General features: G+C 36.0%; 1 protein-coding gene across 25 annotated transcripts in view; it reads right to left on the minus strand.

Annotated features, from left to right (window-relative positions):
• Positions 1 to 26,339, minus strand: part of TRDN (triadin) — a 280,670-nt gene that overhangs the window by 226,063 nt on the left and 28,268 nt on the right. For 23 of the 25 annotated variants that reach the window (XR_011471806.1, XM_070417613.1, XM_070417602.1 and 20 more), the window contains exons 2-5: positions 19,549 to 19,758; positions 5,285 to 5,449; positions 4,223 to 4,255; positions 3,460 to 3,534 (exon numbers count right to left, since the gene is read on the minus strand). Coding sequence is in view for 24 of the 25 variants with exons in the window: in XM_070417613.1 (XP_070273714.1) it covers positions 3,460 to 3,534; positions 4,223 to 4,255; positions 5,285 to 5,449; positions 19,549 to 19,758 (483 nt within the window). In the remaining variant the exon portion in view is untranslated. The remainder of the gene's footprint in view (positions 1 to 3,459; positions 3,535 to 4,222; positions 4,256 to 5,284; positions 5,450 to 19,548; positions 19,759 to 26,339) is intronic. The other 2 variants (XM_070417618.1, XM_070417617.1) reach the window with 1 other exon arrangement.

Genomic DNA, 26,339 nt, shown 5'->3' on the forward strand with positions numbered 1-26,339 from the left:
GCCTTGTCTAAGCCGCTGAAGCTGCCAGCAAAGATGGATGCAATGAAATCTCTGGCAGGGGAACTTGTCCATCTATCTTACTCACGGTGACTCGATGCAATCTTCTCAATGGCCTAATCCTAAAGTCTTGAATATTTATGATGCTCAAATTTCCTGGCTCTTCCTTATTCACCCTGACGGCAAAGAGCTATTGTGGATTTCAATAAAGTGAGAAAAATACACAATGAAGGACCTGAGTTTAAATTTACTGGGCTCTTTTTGACCTGAGAAGCTTTAGGGCAATTTCAAAACACAACTATGAGGAGGATGGAATTTGTTTTGCTCTAAGTAGAGAAGAGACTCTTCCTCTGCCGTTGACATGCATCAGGTACAATCTTACAGAAATAGCAGTCATCGTATGTGGTCCTGTTCAAACTTAGCGACAGTCCCTTATTTCAAAGAGCAAGTACAAATTTAACCAACATTTAAATAAAAATGCTTCATATAGACACAAGCAACTGAATGAACAACAAAAGCCTGATAATTTAGTTAATATAACTTAGGTAAATATTATTCAATATATCTGAATGGGAGAGAATATTAATGAAGATGTTAATAAAGAACAATTTAGATGAATAAAGATAAAATGTTTTCGAGACTATCATTCCAGATTACAAAATAAAACTTTTTAAACCACAATTTTTAAATCTGAAGATGTATAAAATAATCTATCTTAAAATAAGGCTAAGTTTATAATATCACTTCCCTAGTAATAACATTAAAAAATGCTTTCCTTTTTTATTTTTTAAAGTATATTTTTATTGATTTAGGAAGGAAGGGAGAGGAAGAAAGAGAGAGAGAGAGAGAGAGAGATCAATGATGAGAGAGAATTATCAATCACTTGCCTCCTGCTCACCGCCCCCCTACTGGGGATTGAGCTTGCATCTCCAGCATGTGCCCTGACTGGGAATCGAACTGTGACCTCCTGGTTCATAGGTCTACACTCAATCTATGAACTGAGCCATGCTGGTCAGGTGAAATCTATTTTCTTTAGTCCACTTCAACTAATGTTTATAATTACATAGTGTTTGTACCCAAGGTAGAGTACATAAGATGTTTCCTTAAATGTTCATTTTCTCATGTAGCTTTTTAAATAATATTACTAAAAAATATATATTCAGGTGATTTTAAAATCAATTCTGCTCCTAGTAATCCTTCAAGAAGATATTTGTATACATGGTTTTAAACACATACTAATATATCCCTTAGACTATTTTAACTAATAAGCATTACTGACATTTTTTTAAAAAGTACCCTAAATAACTATTTGATGTTTTTTTTCTGTTGATTTGAGGAATCAAGGCAATACATTAAGAAACAATAATTAAATATCTTTGTGAGAATTTGCAATTTATGTTAATCATTACATGAAACTTAATTTTAAAATATTCCCACAGGAAAATTCAAGTAAAAAAAAAGAGAGAGAACAGATTCTTTATTAAATATTGGGTATTGGCTCATGGGAAATATTATATTTTTTATAGAATTTAATTTATGTTTAAGTAAGAAATCATTATTTATTTGTTTGTTTTTCTTTTCCAATTGCAATAGACATATACACAAACTGTTATTTCCAGATAATGACTAATAACTGATTAGCTTAAAGTTTGGCTTTGTTCTAGGCACTATTCATTGAAGATCAGATGTAAAAAAAACTATGTTTCTTACCTCAAAAGACTAATAAACTAATCTAGAATCTGTAACCTGGATGTAATGGCTAAAGTCTTTCTTGATTTCTTGAGTTCTCATCTTGGATTTGTGAGTTGGGAAACCTGTCTTTCCTCCTCTCCATAGCTTCATGACCACTTTCATTTTTGGATGGCTTTGTCACAGTCGTGTTCCACTGGTTTAGCTCTCTCTGGTTGGTCAAATTAATATCTTCAAATTTAACATACACCGAGTGGATTTTACTCCACACAGTGAGGTGATCATCATGTGCTCAAGCAAGGCTGAAGCTCCAAATTTGGATCCCACTGTTTGTATCCAGTGTTCTAGGGAGGTAGCAATAGAAGTCAGCAAGACCTCCTCTAAAATAAATATTCCCATGATATTGCTGCTAAACGTGGACAGCAATAACTAAAACATTGTTATTGTGTCCAGTCTGGTTTATGTGTAGGCATTTTCTCAGTCACACCAAAAGTACCTGAGGATAGCGTTCCTTACTCCCTATTTTCCCTTGCAGACATAATTCCTACTCTTTCCTGTAGAAATCTCTGCCCATCTGAGGCTCTTACTCCATAACTATACCACTTTTTCCTAGCCTTTACTGCGCCCATCTTTTGAATTTGTGAGCATGTCATTCAGCATAAGGATCTAGCTATTCCTGCAAGGAATTCTGTACACCACATCCAAGCATACCCAGGTAACTGTACTTCTTCAGGATCCTACACAATACATACTGACTGAATATGCTTGTACGTCCAAGATTATTATCCTCCACACTATCTCAGCCATCATGTCCCACAGTTACTACCTAAAAATAAAAACAAAAACAATCCAATCTATATATATCTATAAGGCTAAGTATCCGTTCATCTGACCAGTTGCTATGACACGCACTGACCACCAGGGGACAAACGCTCAATGTAGGAGCTGCCATGACATGCACTGACCATTTAAAAATAAATGGTACTGTGGACCTGGCACTGACAAACCAACACTTGGCTTCCCCCAAGTGGGACACAGGTCCTGGCACCACCCCGGAGTGAAACCCCACCAAATCACAGCCAACACTGCCGAGACCCCATGGCGCAAAATGCAGCCCACAGCCCAGCCCAGCCCAGCCCAGAAACGGTTGCTGTGGGTGCCGTGTAATAATGTCACATAGCAAAGCCTGGCTTCCTCTCCCTAGTGCAGTGATGGCAAACCTTTTGAGCTCGGCATGTCAGCATTTTGAAAAACCCTAACTTAACTCTGGTGCTGTGTCACATATAGAAATTTTTTGATATTTGCAACCATAGTAAAACAAAGACTTATGTTTTTGATATTTAATTTATATATTTAAATGCCATTTAACAAAGAAAAATCAACCAAAAAAATGAGTTCACGTGTCACCTCTGACATGCGTGTCATAGGTTCGCCATCACTGTGTTAGTGACTAGCCTCATTGGAATTTCTTCAGCCCAGGAACATGACTTGCTTTATAGCCAGGTGCAAACATTTTACAGTTCAACCAAATGTTTGTGAACTGTTTTCCTGTGCCTCATCTATTTGATCCTCACATAAGTCCTGGATTAGGTAGATAGATAGGAGACTTGGTAGAATCCTATTGTCTTTTCATTAGCAAGACAATAAAGATTTAGAACATTTAGAAACTTGACCCAGCTGAAAAGTAGTAAGATATGGTGGAACTTGAAAATGACTTCAGGTTTTCTCATTGCGCAGAACATAGTCAAACACTGCTACAGCTAAGTATTTTACCTTTGTTCTCCCTGCGTGATCTACAATAATAATCTGCTTCATGTTGATATTTACTGCTGGGTTGCTGACTATTACCTGAAAGAGAAGTTGGGGTGCTTCACTGGGCTGGAAAAAAGTTTAGCTAAATCAGAAAGCAGGTCTAATTAAGCAAGTTTATTCTACATCTATGAAAGGCTAAGTTGACTCACACATGTACAATACATATAACATTCTCACTGGCACCAATCACATGCATGTGTTTCAATCTGTCATTATTGATTGTGAATTTGGTTGACACTTCTATTATAAAAAAAAGGGCAAATAGCGATATTAAAATATTTCTTCTAATTAATTGCCTTTCAATGTGCACGAATCCATGCATTGGGACACTAGTAATAAAATAAGAAGACAAATTTAGAATCAATAAATCTGGCCGTGTGGAGAATAAAGATCATGGGTATCTTCTTGGGGCATTACCAAGACTACGGAATTCATCCCTCATTTCCACAATCCCAGTTCACAATGATCTGTGTATAGATGGATTCATACATCTATTGAAGAAAGCATCAATGAAATAATCAACTGAAAAACAGTGGGATCAGTTTCACTGGAAAGAATTGAGTATTTCTTTTCCTAACTATAAATCTTGATCTAATCATTAAATATTCTATATTAAAAATAAATTAAGGCTAAAACTCAAGTAAAGTATATTTAAGTCATGTTGAAGATCAATATTACCACAGAGAAAAAATTTATTTTCAAAAGTGAAAAAAAACTCACCAACCTTTTTTTTTCAAGGGAGGCTCTTCTATTTCTCCTAAACCAAGACAGAAAATAATAAATTAGAAAATCTTTTAACATAGCATAATATTGCTTCTCTATTTTACCATTTTATTTTTTATTTTTATAAACATCTATTTGTTTTGACAACAAAAGTCCTTATGTTACTCTGTTTTCAAAATTCCAGTTTTTAAATATAAGCTTTGTTTAGGTACATTTATTAGACATAGTTCTACCTTTATGAGTTCAATAAAATTGTGGCAGTGATCCAAATTATACATCATAATTCGTATATCATGTGAATTTCAGTTCTCTTTTGTTCTTCTCCACCACTCACTGGGGCCAAGCAAATACAAATTCAGACAAAGTCATATAAAGAGCTAAAATAATAGGAGCTTTCCTGGTAGTCAAGGCTGAATACATGATGATAAAGGTTGTCCTTAAAAATGTCACTAAAATGCAGAATCAAAATGCTTTGTCTTTTCACATCTATTCAATAGTAATTTATGTGTGATTTGAGTTTATTTATTTTTATTTATTAATATATGAGTACATATATTAGTTGCATAATTGTAACATTTAGAATGTGTCCCTCTATTCTACACCTCCATTTGATTCAATAAATTTACTTTTGATTATGACTTTAATAGGATTTGACTATGAACATGACTTATGTGCATAAAACATTTATCTGTATGTTTAGTTTTACAGTTACTTCAGCATTTCTAAGGATAAACTTGAGAAACAGCTAAGAAACATATAAATGTTTCTATTGTGGGCTTATAGTAGTACAATATAAGACCTTCTACTATATTGCTACTTTGATGGTAGCATTTACTATTGACATATTTGCCATAATGGCAGATAAATTATAAGGTGAAAGCCAAATGAGACACATTTACTGAGTTTGGCATTCTGTTGATTCTCTATGAGCACTCAGAAGTATATTCATTTTGGTTTAGATTGACCAAGCAAGTTCTCATTTTTGCTTAAATGTAAGCAAACCCCTGTGACGGATATCTAATATTGGTCCCAGCAGTTAAATATGTCTCTTTGCTTTTTGTACCTGTATCAGTGTCCTCGTCCCCATCTTCTTCTTCTTCTTCATCACCCTCAGACGAGATGATGTCAGACAACAAAGAAAAGAAGCCATAGACCCAGTCCGTAGTTTCCTCCACTGCATGATGTACGAATTTTAGAGGATCTGAGCCAATCTTGGAAATAGAGCTTGCTAAAAGTAATTTTAAAAGAAGAAAATTTTACAGCAATTCCCCAAAAAACTAAGAAAAACTTTTCCAGATTTGTTCTTTTGACTAAATGAATATGTCAATTTTATGAATTTAAGTATCTCTTGGCTACATTTTTTTGTGTGCTCAGAAATATAAATTGCATTTTTTTTAGTAAGCACATGTATTCAATTAAAAATGAATGTTATTGGGTAACTGTGGTTCAAATACTATGGGGTAACCAATAATGCAGCTGCCCCTGAGAAGTTTTAATCTAAATAAAAGTTTAACATGGGAAAAAATATAAATATATTAAAATAATATATATAATATAGTTATGTTATCCAAATTGCAATATAAACTCTAAGTTATGGATGGTCAGGAATAAAAGAAATCATGGTTGGCCCATATTGTACTGGAAAACATCATGGTAAAGAACACTTTAAATTTTCAGATAAACTCTAAGTTCCAAGTTGACTTAAGTAGCTGTGACTAAAATAAGACTGATAGGTCCATTTATTATCATTTGTGATACAGTAAGAAAAATATGGAATTGTCACGGTAGTGATCATATTGAGCTCTGGTTAGATTCAATTTGTTTACCCTTGTTAGATATCCCAATACCTAAAAATAAAAAGTCTTTGAACTTCTAATAACTGTAATGGATAAAATTAGAAAACATATAAAGTCCACAAGTTTGTCCTTTTCTTTTATCCTAGACAGTGGTCGGCAAACTGCGGCTTGGCAAACTGCGGCTCGCGAGCCACATGCGGCTCTTTGGCCCCTTGAGTGTGGCTCTTCCACAAAATACTGACTTCTGCGCATGGGCCATGAAGTTTCAATCGCACTGTACATGCGTGCCCACACGTGGTATTTTGTGGAAGAGCCACACTCAAGAGGCCAAAGAGCCGCATGTGGCTCGCGAGCTGCCGTTTGCTGACCACTGTTAGGAGATATAAAGTATTTGCAGAATGAGAGATTAAATAATAAAAATGTAAGCAATTAGACATTTTAGGGATTTTCAAAATATTGTTCTTCTCATTCAAATTATAAGAAAATTTCTCTGAAGGGGTAAGACCAGTGTTTAAGATCTGATTGAAGCTGTGTTCTACCCAGAAACACAGTATACATTGAACCTGATTTTTCATCAACCTGTAATTAAATTTTAGATTTATGTTTTCCTTAATTCAAAAAACTACTTTAGCTTTGCAGAGATTATTTTCTCTTTAATATTTTAAGAGACTAGAATTATACCAACATATTATATTATCTAAAGGTTAAGTACTTCAAAATTAGTCTTTAACTCTGACTGTGATAGGAAGTCACTGAAAGAGGAATGAAGTGATTTTACTCATGTAATGTCTTTTGCTGTGTTGACTATTGGAAGAATTCCAGGTTGGAAATAGGAAGATCAGAAAGGAGCCAAATGAAGTAATGTAGCAGAAAAATTACCATAATTTCTATCAGGGTTTTAACAGTGTGTGGGATGAGATGTGATCAGATTGTGAATGTATTTAAAAGATAGAATTAGTATATACTGACAGTTTGCCTATAGGGTTGAAAGAGAAGGATACAAGATAACTTTAAGGTTTTTGGTATAAGAAACCAGAACAATTGAAATGCCATTTACTAAAATGGGAAGAACTGGAGAGAAGCAGCAGGGATTTTAGGGGGAGCATACAAGTAGTTGAGTTTCAGACTTGTCAAACTTGAGTTGCCTTTTACACATCTGTATGTCATATTGTATAGCTCACTATGATCTACAAAAGGGAAGTCCCCACTGAAGATAGAAACTTGGGAGTTTAAGAGAGAATAGAAGGTATTGAAAGACATGACACTGAATGTGATCACTGAATGTGATCAACAAGAGAGTATATCCAGGAACACTCCAACATTTAGAATATAGGAACAAGGCAGAGAAGGAGGGATGAACAGGGAAGGAGGGAGGGAGAGAAGGAGGGAAGGAGGGAGGGAGACAGAGAAAGAGAGAGAGAGAGAGAGAGAGAGAGAGAGAGAGAGAGAGAGAAGGGGGAATTGAAACCTAAAAAAAAGAACATCATTTACTAGCTGTACTAGATAGATAGGAAGTGAAGAATTGTTTTGAGGATAGAATGATCACTGACAAATGTAGCTGATAGGTCAAGTGAGAATGACTTTTAACTCTAATGATGAAGATGTCATTAGCAATCTCAAAGGATAGTTTCAGTGGGATGCATTCAAGACCAAGTGGGAAGAATCTAGAGGCAGTGAGTACATTTTACTGTAAAGTAAATGACAGAAATTCAGAAATGGTTGAAGGAGGACTGGAATCATAGTGGGTTTTCTGTTGTTGGTACTGTTAAAGAAGGAATAAATATTCCATTTTTATGCTGATGGGTAAGATTCCACAGAGGGGGGAAATGATAGGAGAGAGAAGATTTCTAGGGAAATTTTAAATTTTATGTTCTATTTGAGGAGATCCATAACCCATTCAAGGATGACAAGTTATAAAATGCTGGCCTCAGCAAAACCTATCTCTAGGATTCAATGTCATTGTAACTTTACTCTTTGGTCCTTATTTTGCTACATTCTGGAGAGTTGTGTGAGCAAGGTATGATAGTCTGAATGGATAGATTAAATCTCAGAGAAAGGAAATGAATGGGTTTTATTATTGCAATTGAGAATTTTAAAAGAGTTATATATACAGAACTGGATTGTACTGACATCATTAAAGACATTTTAGCCCTTCTATATTTTATATCTAATGGAAGAATACTGCAAATGGAATTTTTATGATCTGAATAGATTGAGACCATTTATCCATTCCCCTCCTTTCTAAGTGTTCACTGAGGAACATAACAATAAAATCCAACAAAATAGACATCTGTTTAATTATCCTTATGCTTAAATGTATTATATAAAGTCTGCAGACATGTATATATTGCCTGGTTTTAAAATAGTCAAATTAGACTACTTTTATGAAGTCAATGTTGCTGGCTTGAGATAAGCTCCTGATTTTTAGCCACTTGGACAACAACTTTTAAAAATGATAGATATGGACTAGTTAGGTAGATTAGATATAGATATAGATATAGATATAGATATAGATATAGATATAGATACTAGATATACTAGTAGATATGTAGATCTTGAATAAGATAGCAGTCCTCAAGTTAATTCTTATTTCTTCTCTCAGACATCCAAATCATTTCAAAGGGAATAATATACAATGCAACTAAACCTTTTATTAATGTCTTCCTTTTTAAAAGTACTCAGATAACTTTACTTTCTTACCTCTCCTGTTTCCATGAGTTAGATTACATATATCCCAGTGAGGATACTCAGATAACAACAGTAGGTAACACTTATACAATGCATGTTACCTGGAAGATATCATTCTAAGAACTTTACAAATAATAACTCACTTTTTCCTTTCGATAATCCAATTTGGTAGCTATATTATTTTATCTCTATATTAAATATAGAAACACTGAGACACAGAGAATTTAAATAATATGGCTAAGGTTACACAGCTAGTAAATGAGGGAGTCTGATTTTGTACCCTCCAGAGCATGACTTTTAGCTATTATGTTATGTTATACTGCTATCAAACCAACAATGACAAGAATTCACAATTGTTTCTGGAATAAGATGTTGGATGGGAGATTCTTGGAGGGGTTTTCTTGCTGTGGAAAGGGGGAACAAGAAGTTGTGGCATGGTGTCAGAGAACCTGGAGCTGCTGTAGCCACGTTATGCCCACACAAACTGTAGCTGGATCACTGAGAAAGGCAAAGGTTAAAAATGAAAGAACTTGAGTCCATGACATTGCTGAGGCATTGAATTATCCAATCTTGGAATTATCACCTGCTTCCAGCACTTCTATTATATGAGATAAAAATGTTTCTCAGTGTTCAAGTACTCTTAATAGTATCTTCCATTTCTTACAGAAATGTATACCACTAGATACAGGGGAAACTGCTTTAGGCTCCTTAAGATCAGTAATTGGATTCTTGACACTCATAAAAGAGTGCTAAGAGAAGAAAAAGTTTAAAGTTAAATAAGATTTTTATTTGTTCTCTGTCTTTGAAGCCACACTTTATAGATTCTTAAGTTTCTAAATATACCAGGGAAATTAGATTAGTCATTTTTTTCTGCTTTCCTCCTAAAGAACCAATTCCATGGCTTCACCATTATCTTTGACCATCAGTCTTATGTTCTTTAACCTGTATTTGACTCTTCTTTATCTTTCATATCCAGAGAAACATCAGCAAATGATGGTTACAAGCATGGGCTCTGAACTGAGATTGATAGCATTCAAGTTCAAGCCTCCCTCCTTGGGCAGTGCCAAACCATATTGGAACCAGAAACAAAAGGAAAATTTGGTGAAAATGATTCTGTCTTCATTGAAAATTTTTTATATTTTGTAATCACAGTTGTTTGCATTAATTCTGAATTGTTAAATATTGCATTAAAATATCATTCATTTTAATTGATGAATTTTCTAGAACACTCTTAAATTTTACATGTAAGGTAAGTTCTTTACCCACCTCAGGCTAGTCCTGGTGCTTCTCCAACTAATAGCTGTGTGATGATCAGAAAATCAGCTTTTGCCATGTTTATACAATCCATTGAGACCTCTGCTTTCCCAAAGTCACTAAGTTAAATCAAGACCACAACGCCTCATGCCAATTATTTCTATATTCAGGCTGCTCACAATCCAATTTATAATATGCTGAGTTCTGACAAACAGTGTTATATAGTGGGGAAAAAATCTCAAAGCACTCTGTGCTTCAGTTTGCTGAACTGTAAAATGACAATAAGAGTAATAATATCTCACAAGGCATTATGAGTATTATATGAAATAATACATACAAATCACATACCACAGTGCCTGGTAATTAATCAATGTCAATGTGGAGAAATAAGCAAGATTGTCTTTGAATCTAGGATAATCCAGAGGCTCTTCCAAGTTTGCTAGCTGGGGCAGCTTCCCCTCCCCTCAGCATCAGGCTCAATATATGATCTCACCTTCTCTGTCTCCAAATACTATAGGACTGCCATTTCCAGTATCCTCTTGGGTGTTTGGCACTTTAATTCTGACTGTATGGTATCCATTCTCAAATAAGTTATCATTCCCCCCCGCCCTACCCCTGGGCCCCAGCCATAAGGCTGCCCTCCTGCTTTCCTTATCAAACTAAAGATCAACTAAGAGAAGGGTCTTTAGATTTGCCCATCTGCATCTGTCTGAGCCACTGCATGGAATGGCAGGAGAACAGGGGTCTCAGTCATCTTCTGACTCTGCTCAGGAGTCTTCAGGAATCTCAGCCTGCACCGGAGGGTGCGTATTGAGCACAGAGAAGTAAATTCCCACAAGGCGACACAGCTGCTAAATGGTAGAGCCAGTATTCTACCCCACTGTTCTAGCCCCCAGAGCCTGCATTCAACTATTTTGGTTCTTGTCTTGAAAGTCATGCGTTCTGTTTTTCTTGTTTTGTATTTTGCTCACTTGTTTGTTTTTGCTTGCTATATATGCTTAGGAAATACTTTTTGTTTAGATCATACAAATTCTATTGAATGATATGTGTCAGGCAGTAAGCAGGGAGATAGATATATTAAGATGAATAAGACTTTTACCTTTGTGATACTTATCGTCTACTCAGGGAGACAGAAGTTTAAAAAGTGTAATGAATGTAAATCCTATCACTATCAGTGTCATCATAAACTAATATTTCATGAAGAAATGCTATGCTCATTATTCAACATTCAGAGTGTTAAACAAGCCTACCACCCTTTCCTTTATTTATTTACTTATTTATGCATCATTATTTTACATTAATATCAATTCAAATGGTTATTGAGCTCATATGTATAAGCACCAGAAAAAATCAAGTGAATGAAATAAAGCTATTCTTTTTACAAACCTAGCAGGTCAGTGAAGAAAGATATTACATAAATAATCAGACCCAATTAAATATATACAACTTGGAATAAATGCTATGAGTAAAGAGTAAAAAATATAATGAGGGATTATGATAGAGTGACGTGATTTTCATTGAAAGTTCAGGAAAGGTCCTTTTTAAGGAAATGAATTTAAGCATAGCACCGAAAGATGTATAACAGCTGGTCTATCAAAAAGTGAGTATTAACATATGCTATGATTTACAATTGTGGATATAGATGGACATAATTATAAATCCCAATGTACGCTCTCATTTGCTAAGGTTTAAGCAAGTGACATAGAGCATTGGTACCATACTTTTAGGCTTTTTTACCTCGAATTAACAACCAGCAAAAACCTGGGGTCCAACAGAGAATTATCAACCTTTGATTTTGTAAATAAATAAATAAATGACATTAAAAAGCATTGTCAAAAATAATATTTGTCGTTTTATCATAATTTCAAAAGAGACTTTTAAGACCAAAATGCAGGAACAATAGAATTAATAATATTTCTTTAAAATGAAAAAAATTCTTTTCTTTTCTCCCCTCTTGTTTCATGAAGAATCAACCAACTTTGATTAAGGTCTGGGAATCATTGGACTACAGAGCCTTCTGCTTCCTTGAGATATTTATAAACAGATTGGAGTTGTGTAATTAAATGCATTTTTTAAAAAACTTTAGTGACCAAGAGGACCAAACAGTCCTGGAACATTGAACAGAAAATGTGGAATATGAGATAAGACTTGAATCAGAATAAGAAGCACACAAAATGTTAAATATTCTTAAAAACCCAGGACACATGAGAACTGGTAAAGTCTAAAATGGTGCATTTTAGTGTTTCAGTATTCCAGTCTCCTGAAATGTAATAACATATTCATACATATACAGTCACACAGACATCTCTATAAACACACAGACACACAGACTCCTATAAAAATACCTATATACATAACTGTTAAATGTTAAATTTGCACCTTGTGATTGACTTTGGGTCTTACCTGAATCATTTTCCCCCTCTAACCTCAGTCTGACAAACAGTGCACCTGCTTAACTGGGCTAAGTGCCAGGGGGAAAAAAAATCAGGGAAATTAATTTCCAAGAGCAGTAGATAAATGGCACACCTCATTAGAAAATCTATTTAAAAGGCACATCAGGAGATGTCTGCTAGACTTTCATAAGAAATTGATGCTTCCTACCATCATGTCCTTGCTGGCTCTCTTCTCAAATTACTGATCTTACTTCCTGGTAATAAGATTCAAAGCCTAGTTACATTTAATGAGTGCCTCCTATGTGCCAGGCACGTATGTTTTACATAGATTAGCTTATCTAATTCTTACGGAATTGTTTTGAAATAAGTATGTTTTGTGGAATGCATGCAAAAATTACCAAATGTTGTTTGAGACCACCTGGTATTGCCATATAATGATTTTTTTCCCTTCTTATGAATGAGGATGCTAATAAATTATGACCCTCATTCTTAGGCAAGAAGAGCCAAGAGTTACTACTTCTTTTTTTTTTCTTGTACATTCTGACCTAGAGGGAAATCAGAACATCCACTAATGCCTACATTTATGGTCATTTCTTTAGAAATCCTAGTTGTTTGTATGTATTGCTTAGAGAAAAAGTTCTCTCTGTATAACTAAAGCAAAGAAGTTGTAAGGAATTTAAACCAAATCCTACACATTTTGATCCTGAAAGAGTTATTAAATTATTGGGGCAACCCTGTGATTTCTGGAAGGGCTTCCTGGCTGGTTTGCAGAATTTTGGGGCCAAGACCTCCAGCAATCTTTGTGACCCCCTAGCCCCAATTACTAAAAAAGTAAGGTTGTCCTTCCTCTCCCCTCCACACCTCCTATCACCCTTAACTTGGAGTTTCTGAAGACATTCATCTTTCAGGAGAGAACTAAATGCAGGGTGGATAATATCAGGGCAATCGGGCATCTTGCTTTGAGCCTGTGGTCCTGAAATAAATATTAATAGCTATTCATTTCACTTTCACGGGTATCTCTGTTTTGGATGATAAATCATAGTCATCCTACATGGTAGCTTTGCATGCTGTCAAATCACTAAGCTGGAACTACATGTCCCAGAATTCCTTTACAAGTACTTTACAGGTAAGTTGGGCACAAGAGAAATTTGTACGAGTTTTGGGAGGTAAAAAGGAAGTACTAAGCCATTGTTTATTTATTCTCTGAAGGTTGATGTAGGGCAAGTGCTGTTGCAGCTCAAGCACATTATCTCCGATATGCTGGCTGACCCTGACATGTGGTAGCAGACCTCAGCGTGTCTGCCAGTTGTTAGTGGGCTGCCTCCTTCGGCATCTCCAAATCCTGGCCAGGTGTTTGTGCAGATTCCTTGGTGAAGGCACCAATTTATCCTGCAGCTCACCCACATCATCATGATTTGAGGTGATGTGAGTCAAACAAGGGTTCCATTTTGTCCTTGTCAGTTCTGGTTTGTCCATAGTTGTCCCTATTCTATTTCCATCTGCCCTTCCCAATGACAGGGTTAAGCACACCATATCCTAAAATTTGGCACCTTGGCATATTGAATTTATTCAACTGAAGGAATTTGAGGAATGGCAGACACTAGAAGGACTTTCTGATCTTCCCCTAAAGCAGGTCATAAACCCTCATGGGAGAGGTGTCCTCCCTCTACTCCAAGGAAAGGAGCATCCTTACTTTCCCAAAACCAGAGGAATCAAATGAACAGGCCTTGCTGTTTGCCCCAATTTACAACACTTAGCTCGTGACTCTTTTGTCCTATCACATTTTCCCACCACTTTTCACTCTTCATCAAACTTAGGATAAAAGTGTTTAGGTTTAACTGCTTCTTGAGACCTTTCTTTCCTATGAAGACCCCAGTGTCAGATAAAACATATGTCAACTAAATTGGAACACGTTTTCTCTTTTGTTAAAGGGACCCCAGCCCAAAATTAAGAAGGGTAGAAGAAACAGATATTCTTCCTTTCCTACACCAATGTGCTCCTTGCTGACTTCCGACCCAGCCCAGACACATTGCAAATGCCTTCAAAGGAAATATAACAAGTCTCCTATTCTGCATCACTCATAGTGATTCTACTTTGAGCAAACTCTGACAGATATAACACAGTGTTGGTTGAATACACTTTGGACATTATACTTATTAATAAATGAAGGGTGGGTAAAATCTGTTTTCTAGTATCTGTTTTGGTGTCCTATAATTTGTCTTATTTGATAACGAGAATCAAAGTCACAAATTTTGCAAACCAGAAAGCAAGGTGCTATCTGCATTTCATGGACAAGGAAATGCAAGTCCCTAGTCATGTTATCCTGTAGGTTTCAGAGCAATAGAGTGAACCCAAGATTTCTGAAAGAAGCACTTAAACGCCAATACCACAAATGCCTCATAAGCAAATTATGTACAGGTAAGTTAGATCAAATTCAGAAAAGAAGGGATTGTGAAGGTTTCTCAGAGGAGAATCATTCTTCTCAATCCAGTACAGTACTTAGGAAAAAAAATTTTTATTTCCCTATGATCAGTTTTTAATATCTTCAAAGCCTTTACCTACCTTTCTAAAGTGCCAGGGAGTCATTTAGAGCCCAAGGACAGCTGCCTTTACTGTTTGGCCTTCAGAGGTATTTCCAGTGTGCTTCCTTCTACAACTAGCCTTGCTTTTTAAGCATTTGCAAAACACATTTCAAAGACTGTTATATAGAACAAAAGATTCAGCATCATAAGAATATTAATCCCTATTAAATGTTTGAAATGTATCAATTAAAATAATATCCAAAACATAAGAATAACTTTTACATTTTGAAACTCTTGAAGCAAATGATTTTTTTCTGTGAAGAATCAACATAAAAAAGGCAGGTTTGAACTTGCTAATAATAGAGCAAAGAAGATTAGAATTATAATCTGAATGGATGTGTCCCATCCAACCAACCAAAGATTAATATGAGGTTTTTTTGTACTACAATTATACAAATTCTTTGAGCTTATATTCTTTGGGTTCCAGAAATTGATCATTCAAATTTAAATTATCTAAGACTATTTGAACTTTGTATTTGAAGAATTTATACATTTCCCCTATAAAATTTCAGCTTTGTAAATTTTTTTTTTTCATTACAAATCCATTGGTGAATATTTACCTTCCTAGATGTGGCCTCATGAGTCATCTTACCACATCACCTTTCTGTTTGAACCTATCATAATTATAATATCTCTTTGTCAACGAGAGTATTGGATGGCATACACATATATGTAAGCATTTCTCTCAAGGTGTATAACTGAGCAAAGTGATTTTCTGCAGGTGAAATATGTGGTAGCCAGCCTCCCAAATGGCCTCCAATTTTCCTTGCGTGCTGGTAGTTATACCCTTGAACAGTCTCTTCAAACATTAACTGTGTAACCAACAGGATTTTGTAGGGGGGAAAAAGTGTGTGATTTCTAAGCTTAGGGCCTAAGAGGCATTGTGGTGTCTACCTTGCTCTCTATTGAATCATTCATTCTGGAAGAAGCAGCTGCCATGTTGTGAGGACTAACCAGCATTAATGGGCAGCCATGTGGGACATCTTGCCAATGGCTCTAAAAACCCAGAAATCATTCAGCCCTAGCAAATATCTTCACTGAAACCTCAAGGCATACCCTAAGTCAGAACCACCCTGCTAAGCCATTCCCAAATTCCTGACCCCAAGAAAGAGTGTAAAAAAAAACCAAAAAACAGTTATTGTTGTTTTATACCACTTTTGAGGTAATTTATCATGTAACAATAGATAACGTTACAAAACAAAACGAACAGCATTTCATCTTATAAGTGTTTTACTATGTTTACAATCTAATTTTATTAAACTTATTAATTTTTAAAGTTGTTCAAAACTGTCTGGCTGAAATGAAATTTTTATGATAGATTGTTTCTTCATAATATAAAAAGTTGTTTCAAAATCCAAATGTCAGTATCATTCATTCCTTTAAGCAACGTGTAGCAGAACTCCTACTGTGTGACGGGCACTAATATACAGAAATATATAAGAAGGTCTCTTCCTTGGATAAGTTTACGTTTCTAAATGAGATAGGTAAGTGAACAGATCCCTATAGTACAACGTGTTAACTGATTTAATACAGGTGTCCATAAGGTATGAAGGAACGAAAGCACGGTACAGAGGATTCTTCTTAGGATGTCTGAGAATGTTTCACAAAAAAAGGGTGAATAGAATTTTTCTAGATAGAACAGTGATGGAGAACCTATGACATGCGTGTCAGAGGTGACACGCGAACTCATTTTTTTGGTTTATTTCTCTTTGTTAAATGGCATTTAAATATATAAAATAAATATCAAAAATATACATCTTTGTTTTACTATGGTTGCAAATATCAAAAAAGTTCTATATGTGACACGGCACCAGAGTTAAGTTAGGGTTTTTCAAAATGCTGACACGCCAAGCTCAAAAGGTTCGCCATCACTGAGATAGAAGATTGAGGAATGAGTCTCTGCTAGTGATATTCATATTTATACAGTGTTTGTGATAAACTAGGTTTTGTTCTAAGTACTTTAAATATATTCACTTATATACTTTTCTTAATCTTTTTACATAGGTGCTCTTATAATCCCTGCTTCATAGGTGATGAAACTGAGATAGGGAGAGGTTAAGTGACTTTTCCAATATCCCACAGCTAGAGAGTGGTAAGGTCTGGATTTAATACCAGGGAAATCCAACACCAGGGTTCACATTCTTAACTGTTTTAATACACTCTCGGCTGTCTCGGCGGGGCTGGGAGAAAGGAACAGTATAAACAGAGGCATTGAGCAATGAGAGTACATTTGTCTAGAGAAAGTAGTGATATGACTGGAAAACAAGTGCATGAGCTGAATTACAGAAGAAAATGAAGAACTAGGCCAAGGACTTAAATATCGTGTCAAGGAACTTGCACTTAGGCAATAGGAAATAGTTGATGAAACTTATGTGTTATGCACATAAGATGCCTTTGGGTCAGTGTTAAAGGGGAGAGACTGGATGAGGGAGACAAGAAACTGCCTAACACCCTGAAAAGAACCAAGGTCTGAAGTGAAGTAAAGGAGAAGGGAGCAAATGTATGAGACACAGAGTAGCCGCCATGGAGCACGGTGACTAATCGGATGCCAAGCAGATTTAAGAGATGACGTGCAGGTTGCTTTTTATAGGGAATGGATAGTTGGTTAGGTCATTAATAAATATAGAAAGCTGGAGGGGGAGACCTCACATAGGAGATGTGCTTAACAAACACTTCTTAAAAGAAGAAATGAAGTCGTAGTAATATAGAGGCTATTTTTTCCCTCTCATATGAAATGCCAACCACATAGGCATTATCCATAGCACTAATTACAGTGGTCCAAGGGACTTCTACTGTTTTAAAAGTGTGTCTTTTCACTTAAGTAATCTAACCTGGAAGACTAATAGGTAGCTGCTCATTCTACATAATTAAGAACAAATTGCATTCAACAGAAATTTCTGTAATACACTTTTAAATTATTAACTTTACAAATATTAGGTTCACACGCAGTTCTTAACATGTATTATATGCATTAAAGAACTATATTTTATTATCATATTTCATTCTAAAATTTAAATGAATGAAAGTTTAAGAAAGGAAATAAAAGATGAAATGTCACAGTCAATATAGGCTCAAAATCTTCTAGAGTAATGTAATTAATTGTTTTTCATTTAAAATTCTAGGTCATAATTTTATATTATGGGCAGTTTCAGTGTATATTCTTTTAAGAGTTTACATTTCACAATATAACAAAATTACAGCAGAGGTTTATGGCTCTGGGTGAGTAGCGTTTTTTGCTTAGGTTGATACCATGGACATATCTCTAGCTGTTAGATGATGCTCGCTTTAGCCCAGCTACCAGTGGTGCAGGTGGGCAGGGTCATCTTAGTCACAATTCCATGTCAATTAACCCAAATGACAGAATTTTACAACTTTGCAAATGTATATTTGTATTTCTTCTAACAGCCATTTTCTGGCACATATAGTAAATTCTTGATAATTAATTGTTTAATGCATAAAAGACTATAATGAAAAATAGAGGGTCTCTGAGTGTATAGAATGCAACTTATAGAAATTATAGCTTCTGGGTCCTACTGATTCATCTACTACTGAGGAAGGAAAATGGGGGTGCTCTAATAGATTAATGAAATGTTTTTTCCTTGTGGTAAAAAGTGATAAGCAAAAACTCATTCATCTACTTATTTATTATTTATCGAATGCCTGAGTAATTCCTTCATCAAGGAATGCACAGTCAATATAGTGTATCAATGAGAAAATAAAAAAATATAATTTTAAAAATATAAAAAGACTTTGAACAAAGAGATGAATGATATACTCAGAGATTGAATTGTCATAATGAAAATCTATCTTCACTTGTGTTTTTCCTATTTTACTGCAAAAACACATGGACATTCAAGATATAATATCTCATTATAAGTCATTCTGGGAAAACCCTTTTAACACTTTATTTTCAAGAACTCAAAATAGGCTGTTTTGATGGGAGGAGCAAAAAATATGTCTGACAGGGAAGCCTGAAGCCACATGGGGGGGGGGGGGGGGGCGTTAAAAATACTTTACACTATTCTCCATCTGTCCAAAAGCTTTTCATTTTCACCCAGCTGTTGTGGTTCAGTGGTCGACCCATGAGCCAAGAGGTCCGTAGTTTGATTCCTGCTCAGGGTATATGCCCAGGGTGTGGGCTCAATCTCCAGTGAGGGGGGTGGTGCAGGAGGCACCCAATTGATGTTTCTCTCCCATAGATGTTACTATCTCTCTATTTCTCTCCCTTCTTCTCTCTCTAAAATCAACAAAAGCTCTTCATTTTGTTTTATATTACCTGCTGTAAAATCCACAAATCACCTTTTATTAAAGTTCCAGTTCCAAAACTAAGAACACCCAACCTTTTTAATCATTATCTTCATGAAATTGTAACATTCAGCCTTGTTCAGCTCTACAAATAAGAAAATCTGCTTCATTTGAAATCAATGAATACAACAGTCAAAGAAGGAGAATAGAAAGGGGGGGCGGACAGAAAGAAACGAGACTTTGGTGACCTAAAAGCACATTTGTGGGGTGCTTTATTTACCACATTAAGATGGGGTGAAGAGAAACAAAGCCAGAACTGCGGAGAACGTTGTTTCTATTCATTAAGAAGCCAAATTTCATGGACCTTACCTGAAAAGTTTTTGTAATCCACTAAATCAAACATCACAACGGCAACAGCTGACCACGTGACGATCAGAGCAATGACGAGAAGCCAGGCCGCGGGGGAGCTGAATGTGGTCACTATGTCTTCTGTGACTGTCCTCTTCAGTACTTTCCCAGGGGATTTGGGCACAGATCCATTTTTGCTGTCGATAACAGTGGTAGTGGTGGATGCATTTCCTAACCAAACATTCCGAAGGGAGAATTACAACTTAGAAATTCACAGCAAGTGTTAATGACACAAAACAACAACACAGGTTATGCAACTATATATATAAGGAGCTTATACCATTTTCTCTAGTAGAACACACCTCTTTAGTGGCAGGACCATACTTCGCTGCCCACTGCCACAACACCTCTTCCTCAGCATTCACCTTCCTGCCTGAAACCCACATGCCCTAAGAATCAGCATGGCTTGTCTCCCAAGCTCCATAAATGCTGCCATCAAGGTCACAAACCTTACCATCATCTTGAATTCATTTTTGTTTTTTCCTTACCACCTCCAAAACCACTACATCATGGGCAATGGGCTTTTTTTTGGTCAAGCTGCTTTTTAAAAACTTTTTTCTTTATTTAGCTCCTCTGCCAGTTCTGAATGCAAGCAAAAGAATCTCCTCTGAGAGAGAAAGAAAATCAGTAATAAAACAGTGTAAATGGATGAAAGTCCTTCTAGATATCCTGGTTTAACTGCATATCTGACCCTTTTATTGAGGCCATTCATTTTTATTTGTGAAGGGGCACAGACAATCTAAGAGAACAATGTGAGAAAATCTTAAATATAGTAGCTTTTTTATTCCTGCTTTCAAGAGTCTACATGTTCGTGAGAGAAAATTTTAAAAATTTAAAAAAATAGATAAATAGGTAAATAAATAGGCAATCCTTTATAAATCTCCCCAACCAGGAACAAGAAATACAACTATTTTTAGATAAAATGGTAAATCTGAGCCCATGTTTTTAAAAGATTAAAAAGCTGATGTGGAACATCAGTGTTAAAATTATTTAATTAAGATTTTAAAATGACTTCAGGTAAAAATTTGCAATTGTGACAATGAAACTCCTTTCTTTTCTGAAAAACTACGTGAATATATATCCCAAGTTCATGAACTCAATTTGGTTGAAATGACAGCAGGATGGAAAAATACCTTTGAAAACAGAATTCACAAACTGTACTTGAGATAGTGCTCCAAGAAGGAAAAATTAGAAAGAACTCATATCATATCCTCTCATTGATTTTTGTGCCAAATTCCCATCACTTCTAATGGCAGTTCTGAAAATGGATGAATGATAGGAGTGCTTTGAAATGTGATTTAAGACCCAAGTGGGGCTGCAAGTGAATCAAACCTTTGGAATAGTGATTTGCAAGAGAATAAGTGAATTATAAGTGTTTAAGAGAGCCCACCTGAAATTTGATATGTTGCTAACTAATCTCCAGTTTTTTAACTTCTGGAAGGCTTCCTACTACCGCTATATGAAGAACACTGGGAGAACTGCTTTAGCACTTCAGATTCACTTCAGTGTACTGTGTATTGAGAGTATTTCTGCAGACAATATGATGACATCTGCTTGGTATCTTGAAACTGAAAGAATAGATTTATTGAGATTTGATAGAAATTAGCTGAATCCTTGTCACATTTTTAAAAGTGAGAAAAAAATATATATATATACATATGTATATGAATTTCAAATTCTATTTTACCTTATAATCCTGCCAAAACAATTGTTACAATATTTTAAATAGAAGAAAATAATACGGTAAATGATTTTTTAAATTGCTTCTTTAGAAGATGTTTGTTTGTTTGTTTTTAATATATTTTATTGATTTTTTACAGAGAGGAAGGGAGAGGGATAGAGAGTTAGAAACATCTATGAGAGAGAAACATCGATCAGCTGCCTCCTGCACACCCACCACTGGGGATGTGCCTGCAACCAAGGTACATGCCCTTGACGGGAATCGAACCTGGGACCTTTCAGTCCGCAGGCCAACGCTCTATCCACTGAGCCAAACTAGTCAGGGCTGATTTTTTATTTTGTATATCTTCTTTGTCTTCACATCCTCATAATTTCTACTTAGGACTTAATGAAGACTCAAAGGTGACAAAAGTATATTTTGAGTGTCAAATGCAACACCACAAGCACTGTGAAAGTTATCTTGCTTAAAGAAAATATGTGTTTCCTTTGTTATGAAAACACACGAAGTTGCACTTTTCATGTTCCATTCAAATTTACTACAGAAGCCACAGAGCCAAGAGGAATAAAATCGAGGAGAAATAAATTGCCTTCTCTGACAGCTGGTCAAGATAAATGCAAAGAACAGTGTGCAATCTGAGATGACTTAATATTTGAGAAGCCCTTTGAAGATGACAAGAGCTAGTTATAGATTTGGAGGGGAAAAAAACAACGGGAGGCAAATACTACTGAGCAATTGGACATGGACCTCGCTTCTTGAAAGTTGTTGTCTCAGAACAGGAGTAAAGCAGCTAGGATATGTAACAGTACTTTCCATCCTTGCTTTTCAATTCCATTGCTTTGCATTTCATACAAATAATTTTGATTGCCAGGAAGCCAGAATCAGCTTCAAAAGAAGTGGGGATCTGGCTGCAAGGCCGCGTGACTCCATCCATAAAGTAAAGTGGGCGGCTCGCGCAGTGGTTCCAAAGACCAGCTTCCCAGTCACCTTATGCCTGAAAAAATAAATCATACGCCTCCTGGAAGAGGTCACTTAACCTCATCATGCCTTATTAATCAGAGGAGGAACTGCCAAGTGCATTTTCCCATTATTATTCCTATGGGATACTGGCAATACAACCTCTTCCAGGATGTTCAAGGAGAACGCTTATGTTCTAGAATGGCATAAATAAAGTACTCTATCCTCATTACACAAAAGCATTAATTCTGAAGTGTGTATATCACCAGGTGATGTGGTTTGTGGAATACTCAACCAGTATATTTTTTCTCCAAGAATTAGAGAACTAAGGAGAGTATGTACTATCATGATATAAAAATATATTGTATTCCAAAATTGTGTTAAGAATCTAATTCCAATTATAAGTAAGAATAATATTTGATATATTTTTTAAGTATGCCATAAAAGTGCATGTAAAATAAAAATGTTGGAGAAACTATTTCATATATCTTTTGATAAATGTAGTTGAAAAGTAAAAAAATCAATCTTTTAACTTACATATTTTATCATCCTAGTTTGTGTAGAATGTGTACGCATCACATACATATATCTGTTACAATTAGATTATTTTTCCTACAAGTATATATAAACTAAATGAAAACAGATTTTGAGAAGCAAGAAATACCATAGTAATTTATAAAAGTAAATAATCCTACATATTCTATTAGATAAATAGATAGATAGATAGATAGATAGATAGATAGATAGAATGTGGAAATAACCTAGAGTAATTTTTAGAAAAATCCTGATTCTAGGCACATAAAAACAAAAAATCACAAAAACACTACTCACTTTAAAGGTAAAAAGTGCTTTGTCTCAAACCAGAAACTGGTCTCCTGTCAATTTTAATAAAAGCTCTAAATTGTCACCTTTTCTTCCAGATTCTGTGGGATGTGATCATTGTAATATTTCATAGAATGATTTGGCCACTTAATCCACCTGCTGAGGTGAAGAGTTATACAGTTATTTTGTACACTAGAGGCCCAGTGCACGAATTTGTGTACGGGTGGGGTCCAGCCGGCCCTCCTCAATGGGGGCCCATTGGGCTGGGCTGGAGGGTGTGGGAGGGGCTTCAGGCAGTTGGCCGGCCAGCCCCACCCCCAATCAGGGTGTTGGGGGCCGATCGGGGGCTTTGCTGGTCGGCTTGCGGGGGGGGCCGGATCAGTGCGTGTCATAGCCACCAGTCGTTCCAGTCATTCTGGTCATTCTGCCATTCAGGTCACTGGGCTTATATACAGAGAGAGATTATTTAGCACTCCTTTCTGTCCACCCACTCCCTGCACTCTTCCAGCATGTGATGTGATTATTTTTTTCTAGTGGTGAGACTAGAAAATGAAAACACTGGCCTAACCTCCAGTCACAGGAATGAGTGTTTAAGCCCGATCACTCACATCACTCCCTCTTGCCTATGACAGTGAAGCTCAGGGAAATCAGAGACCACCACCTTTTTGTGGAAGTATTGGAGGACACTCTCTTTCTACAAGGGTTGCTAAACTGGTGGGGTCCTCCAGTGGCCCCCTAGCCCACCAGCTGGACAGTGTGCTGCAGCACAGAAAGTGGCAGGGTCCAGATACCACTGGGAAGGTTCATGCAGCCAGCTGTGTTTAGTCAAGTTTATCTCTGGACTTTCCAATTAAATGAGAGTATATCAACTGCTTTGATTTGGCTGTACTTGCATTATCAGCCATCACAAGTTCTGAGTGACCCTCTTGCTCCTGCACGAAAGGAAAATAATTATTTTACTTCATCTGTGGTATCATAAGGAGTGATCAGCCAGAATGATTAAAATATACAGCTTCTTTTAAAAAATATTTTCATTTTAGAAAGAAAATATCAAATCTCACTCTTGTTTCTTTAGTGGCTGCATTGACATGGTTCTCAATGAAGGATGTTTGGGGCATGCCAGGTGAGCTGCCGGCACTGAGGTGCTCTTACGAGGAAGAACTTGCTCTTGCTCTGGGTGAGTGAGAGGCAGCACCTCCCTGGGCAGTGGTGCTGCACTGCGACCTGCTAGCCCACTCTGCAATAGTCCTCGCTGCAAAGTAATGGATGTCCTTTCTTGTATTAGTTCCTGTAAGCCCAGTTTCCCTGACTTTTTGAACTCATTTTCCACTTAGTAGTTATTCCCCATTCAAATACCAGGTTTCCTACAAATAGCAAATGAATTTAAAGGTCAAAAGCAATTATGAGTGCATACTGGAGGACACTAGAATTAATTTTTGAAACAAAATGTACTGAACTTCTAATGTATTACAAGTAAAATGCACTGATTTACCAATCTAAAGTGGGCACATATTTCTGATGATTTTTTTCTCTATTAAAAAGATAGTTTTATTAAAACTCCACTGTTAAAATTCAACTCCTCTTTCAAGACTCACCTCAAATGTCAACTCCATAATGCTATTTCCTTGATCTTTTATTTTTTTATTTTTGATAATTCTTTATTGTTGAAAGTATTATATATATCCACTTTTTTGCCCTATTGACCCCCCTCCCTCCCACCCCACCTTACTGTCTGTGTCATGGGCTATACATATATGCATACAAAGTCTTCGGTTATTAACTCCCACTCACCCACCCTCCCCCACCTTCCCTGTGAGATATCTTTTTAAATGAACACTATTGTTCTTACCTGTAACATTTTTTTGATAATACAATGGTACAGACAAAATGGTTCTGACTTTCATGTAGCCCTTTGTTTGGTTTTCAATAATGTTCCATGTTGGAAGCAAGTCATCTATTCTTTGATGGCACTTAGCAAAATAAACACTTATTTTACACACTGAAGTCAAAGAAACACTTATTATAATGTGAAAAATTCGTAAGTTTTGTTAAAAGAAATCATCTTAAAAAAAAAGTGTTGTGTTGAATAACCTCAATATTTCTGCATATAGAAGGGTATACCTAGTAACATTGAACCAGAGAGAAAAATGAAATGTAAAACAAAATATATTTTTATGACATGAGAAAATGTTGAGATGAGAGCTATGTTACTGACGTAGAAGCTTATCTGTTCTAGTACATTTCATAAGTATTGGGAAGTTTTACCAGTCAAAATAATTAAGGCCACAACAGAGTAGGGTAGAGAAAAAGATATGCAATCTCTTTGACTGAAAAAAGCATATATTTGCTAAATAATGTCAATAATTTAGCTGAGGCATTTATTTCTAATGAAACAATTAGAACTAGCATCGCAGATGTTATCAAGGTTGTTTAATCTCTAAAGGTTGAAAAAAATCTCCGACTGGGAGAGGTTTCTACAACCAGATTAGGCTGAGTAAATGTATAGATGCAAAAGAGTGCTGACAATAAACTTGCAAATGTGTGATGGTGTTATAGTCAGATGGACCTGCCATAACAATATACCACAGGCCAGGGGTCTCAAATGACAGAAATTTATTTCTTCATAATTCTGGAGGCTGGAATTCTCACATCAGAGTGCCAGCATGCCGGATTCTGGTAGGACTCTCTGACTTGGAGATGGTTACCTTCTCATTGTGTCCTCACATGACAGAGAGAAAGAGAGCTAGCAAGCTTCCTGCCATCTCAGTTTACAAGGGAACTGATCCTATCATGAAGGCTCTTCCCTCATGACCTCATTTAAACTTAATTATCTCCCAAAGTCCCTATATCACAAGTACTATCACGATTGGAATTAGGGTTTTAACATATGAAATTGGGAGGACATAGTTCAATTCATAGAATGCATATTTATAGTTGATTATTTGAAAGGGGCTCAAAATAATATTCATGTATTAAGCTAAAAAACCACGACTATGTTAATAGAGTTATAGCTTTCATGTTAAAAAATAAGTGTAAACCATGACTATGGTCCCTTTTCAGTACATATAGTTTAGGGATGGAAATTAATCAACGAGACCCATGAGATGACTCTTTTGTTTTTTTTAAAATATATTTTATCGATTTTTTTACAGAGAGGAAGGGAGAAGAATATTAGAAATATCGATGAGAGAGAAACATCGATTAGCTGCCTCTTGCACACCTCCCACTGGGGATGTGCTCACAACCAAGGTACATGCCCTTGACCGGAATCGAACCTGGGACCTTTCAGTCCGCA

Source organism: Myotis yumanensis, unplaced genomic scaffold, assembly GCF_028538775.1.
Source record: "Myotis yumanensis isolate MYYU_CA2020_CCGP unplaced genomic scaffold, mMyoYum1.0.hap1 SCAF_6, whole genome shotgun sequence".
Taxonomy (NCBI): domain Eukaryota; kingdom Metazoa; phylum Chordata; class Mammalia; order Chiroptera; family Vespertilionidae; genus Myotis; species Myotis yumanensis.